Source organism: Eleginops maclovinus, chromosome 12 (genome assembly GCF_036324505.1).
Source record: "Eleginops maclovinus isolate JMC-PN-2008 ecotype Puerto Natales chromosome 12, JC_Emac_rtc_rv5, whole genome shotgun sequence".
NCBI lineage: Eukaryota > Metazoa > Chordata > Actinopteri > Perciformes > Eleginopidae > Eleginops > Eleginops maclovinus.
This window is the reverse complement of record NC_086360.1, coordinates 8,418,630-8,422,492: the sequence shown is the minus strand read 5'-3', so window position 1 is coordinate 8,422,492 and position 3,863 is coordinate 8,418,630. Positions and strand designations below refer to the sequence as shown.

At 36.7% G+C, this 3,863-nt stretch overlaps 1 protein-coding gene across 1 annotated transcript; it reads right to left on the bottom strand.

Moving 5' to 3' along the window:
- Positions 1-869: 869 nt before the first annotated feature.
- LOC134874249 (interleukin-1 beta-like) lies at positions 870-3,523 on the bottom strand. Its single transcript, XM_063898314.1, has 5 exons — positions 3,431-3,523; positions 2,907-3,148; positions 2,261-2,425; positions 1,735-1,868; positions 870-1,497 (listed from the first exon to the last, which is right to left on the bottom strand). The coding sequence occupies exons 2-5, from the start codon at positions 3,124-3,126 to the stop codon at positions 1,258-1,260; spliced, it is 759 nt and encodes a 252-aa protein (XP_063754384.1). The 5' UTR covers positions 3,127-3,148; positions 3,431-3,523; the 3' UTR covers positions 870-1,257.
- Positions 3,524-3,863: the final 340 nt, after the last annotated feature.

Here is a 3,863-nt window from a genome sequence, read left to right as displayed (position 1 = left end):
CTGCCGCGACTAAACGCCTCTTCTCTGATTGGACCATTTGAAATTTGAAATAAATACCACGCATGTGCAAAGTCCCAGCGCTGATTGGAGCAGAAAATGTAAACAAAATCTACAACGTAGAAATACACAAAACAGAGATACCCAGTTTAAGTTAAATTCTTGCAATAAAACAATGTAATTTAAGTATTTATAATTTAAGTTATAATATTGGATCATAACTGTTGATGCATTCATTCGATCATCACAGCACCTGGTACATCTGGAGCTTATTTTAAGTAGGCTAAGTGGCGGAGAAGAAACAAAAGGTAGCATAAAATGAAAAGGTAGAACACAAATACCTCTGCTTTAAGTATTTAAGTAAATTTGCTTAGTTAATAATAGAAAAATGCTTATATCTATTGATGCATCAGTTTTTAATCATGAGAACGTTGTTAGAAGTATTCAGGTTGTTTACTGAATCAAAATCATCAAGTGCAATTGAATATAATCAAAACGTATCAACAGTAAATTTAACAAAACTAATTACATTATTATATTATTATTAGAGCTTGTTTGATCAGATTTGTTGCATTAAAAATCTCATTCTGTCAAGTGCTGTCAAATTAATGTATTGGAGTCCAAACGAAAATGTTTCTCCCTGATAAGCAGTATATTCAAGTATTAAGTAACATGAAATACAAAAATAAAAATACTGAAGTAAAGTACCTTTTAAATTGTGTTAATACACAAGTCTCTTGCCAAATACCTGAGTATGATCTTAAATTGAAAAACAGTTTAGAATTGCTGCATTTGGAATTGAACTACAGCTGATGTCTGTTGTGAATGCCTTTATCATTAACCAATCACTGAGTGAACATATAAAACACAAATTCTATTAAGTTATAAGGATTTATTAAATATTTCAATGTACACAATTAAATTACTTGTTAGTCAACATTTTTTCAAATAAATATACATGTTAAAATGGAGCATAAATAGCGGAATAAATTATTAGATAAAAAAGCTTTAACATGTCAATTAGCAAAATAAATACCTATGGTGTTCACCACATAGCACAATAATGCCACCTACTGGTGAAACATGACTTATGTCAGTACACTAAGCTTTTCACTTTGTGTACTTGGTACATACAGTAAAAAGATTTCTATAAAAAAAATGTCATTGCTTTTTTTGAATCAAAAAGTGCAGTGTAATTTACACTACCCACATTTTCCTCTTAAGAGGGTCAATCTTGACAGCCAGTGCCTCCGGTTGGTTTTAACTCTGGCGTTCAACATTTCCCTGGATGTCACTTATGTTGAAGGTACGGTAGCGTCTGGCGGACTCCTGGCACATTTCAACTGGCTTGTTGTTTTGCTCTGCTGTACTTATGTACCAGTCAGGGTGGGCGACAGACATGAGGGTGCTGATGTTCACCCCGGTGTCCTGTTTGTAGAAGAGAAATCGCACCATGTCGCTGTCTGAGCTGATGCTCCGCAGACTATTGTCCTCCAATGTCTGAGGTGTGAAAAGATAGAAGAAGGTCAGAAAGTTGACTCACTCCACATAAAAATGACTAGCTCGTATCAAAACTAAATTCATGTATAAATGTGCTGTTTCTCTTTCAGGATTTTGCAATCCAGGCCGTATTGAAGTTATTCCCCTTTAATTTTTTACAAATGGAGTAATCTTTATGAGAGATTTAAGTAATAAGTCATTACTTAAGTAGTTTTAGTTAGTAGTTTTTAGTTTTACCTCCAGATGCAAAGTTGGGCTGGCACCATCCTTGCGGCATGACAGGTACAGCTTTTTGCCCCTTATGCCCAGAGCCACAGTTCTGCCTTCAATGGTGGACGCAGGGTGCAAAAAGGTTGACATGTTCAGGAAAACTGAGGAGAGAACACAGGATACAGGTTAATTTTGATGAAAGCGGAACAACCATGTCACCCTCTGTCATGCAGGAGGCAAATGTACAACAACAATAAGACAAGGCCTCTAGCAGTTAAATTATTTATAGATTAAAATTATAATTAGTATCCGATATAATCAGTTACACCAGTCCAGTGAAGCTACTGCTTAATATTTCCATTATATTTAAAAGGGAACTTGGTAATGGTTCTCCACCTGTGACCTCCTTTTAAAGGCTTAAAGTAAAATGAGGTATAAGTGCCTCCTTTATGTTACTGGAAAAGTTCCATCCTTCAAAGAAAGCCCTACTGGAGGAATCAGTGTATACAGTATATACAAACTTACTATGTAATTAAACCGCACACGAAATTACCTTTTCTGGGTTCAGCACCTCCCTGCAGCGTCACTGCATGGAGCTCCATGCTGTTCTGGACCAGTACTAAGCTCCTCTTCTCGCCGTCGGTTATGTTTTGCTCTTCTTCGCCCGTCCGTGTGAGCGGAAGTGGTGGAGCAGAGCCACTCTCAAACAGAATTTGCTCTGTTGGAAAAGAAAAGTTACACACCTGATTAGTTATGTTGCTGTTGTGATCTCATTAGGAAGGGAAATTAGTTTGTGAGTTGTTATTTTCCTGTGTTAAAACGACACTCCTGAATAACATTCTGCTGCTTAGCACACAGTAATACAATATGCATGTACAGACTTTAAATACAGCTATAGATAAACTCAGTGTTGGATGTCCCACTTTAGTGAGTGGACTTTTTAAGTCAGTTAAACAAGCAATAGGCAGACAAAAAGTTGGTGTTTAAAATATAAAGAAATGATAAACATTGTGTTTAAAGGCCAACAAGATCATTCCATATGTTCACTCTGTATCTTTGTGAATGATGTAGATGGTAGCATTACTGTGTTTATACAGATTCAGTGTGGGTAACGCAGAGTTAAACCTCTTTGCTAACAGAGCAAAAAAGCCATCACATTTTTTTAAAGGATGATGTTGAAATAAAGCCAGTTTTATTACCTTCCACTATGCTATCCAGGATGAAGTTGAGCAGGTGCTCATCTCTGAATTCGGTGCTCAACATGGATTCTGTGCTGCTGCCCTTCATCCTGTCCATGGCAATGATGAGGTTAACCACTCGCCTCATTGTCAGGGGATGATGGGTAATCTCAAAGTCCAGTTCCGCTGACACACTGGAGCTCCACATCTCGCTCTTGTTGCATTTCATCTCGGATTCCATCTTTTTCTGATTCAAGAGAAATCTGCAGGACGACAGAGAACTTTTAAAATGTCACTAAATCACAAAGGGGGAACATTTACTGCACGATTATCTGTTTCTATTTAATATTCTATATCCTACATTTGATTGTTTACCCTTTTACTCCCTTGTTTGGCTACACTACACCTACTTCAACACTTGCAGTTTTAGCAGTTCATTAGAGTGAAGTATTTTAAAGAGAGAATCAAAGAAAGAAAAGCAAATATCCTGTCAAAATCTTTTGAAGATGAAGAGAAAAAAAAATGACAAGAAAAAGCCATTTTACCTGTTAAGGTCAGGATAGAAGTTGTTTTGAGTGTTTGGTTAAGATCCCAGCAGTTGCCTGTTGTTGGTGTTGTTCTGTCTGCCTGTGCTAACCTGCAGGGCTTTATACTCTGTCAAGGTAATTTCCCCTGCATACAGGAAGTGGGATGGTCTCTCTCTGTGCTCACTGTGACATGTGTGATGAAATACTGTACTTGCACACTTACTGTCGTACACATAAGGCTTAGTGTGATTGTGACACACACACTTTGAGAATTAAGCTCAGATTTGCATACAGCCTATTTACTTAAATTCAGTACATCATTTAATCAGTGATAACAAGTGTGTTATCTATTAAATAATATATCTATGTTTAAATTCTGGAAAACAAACATCTGGCCAGCCAACCCTTCTTCAGTTTTTTATTCTAATAACTTTCATTGGTTAACTGCATG

What these genes read in the sequence shown, in the direction of transcription:
- LOC134874249 (XM_063898314.1), bottom strand. Translation starts at nt 3,126, where the DNA reads ATGGAATCCGAGATGAAATGCAACAAGAGCGAGATGTGGAGCTCCAGT. An exon ending in CCTGGATAGCATAGTGGAAG is followed by an intron (nt 2,426 to 2,906) that starts GTAATAAAACTG and finishes CTTTTCCAACAG; the next exon opens with AGCAAATTCTGTTTGAGAGT. An exon ending in GCCCAACTTTGCATCTGGAG is followed by an intron (nt 1,498 to 1,734) that starts GTAAAACTAAAA and finishes TTCACACCTCAG; the next exon opens with ACATTGGAGGACAATAGTCT.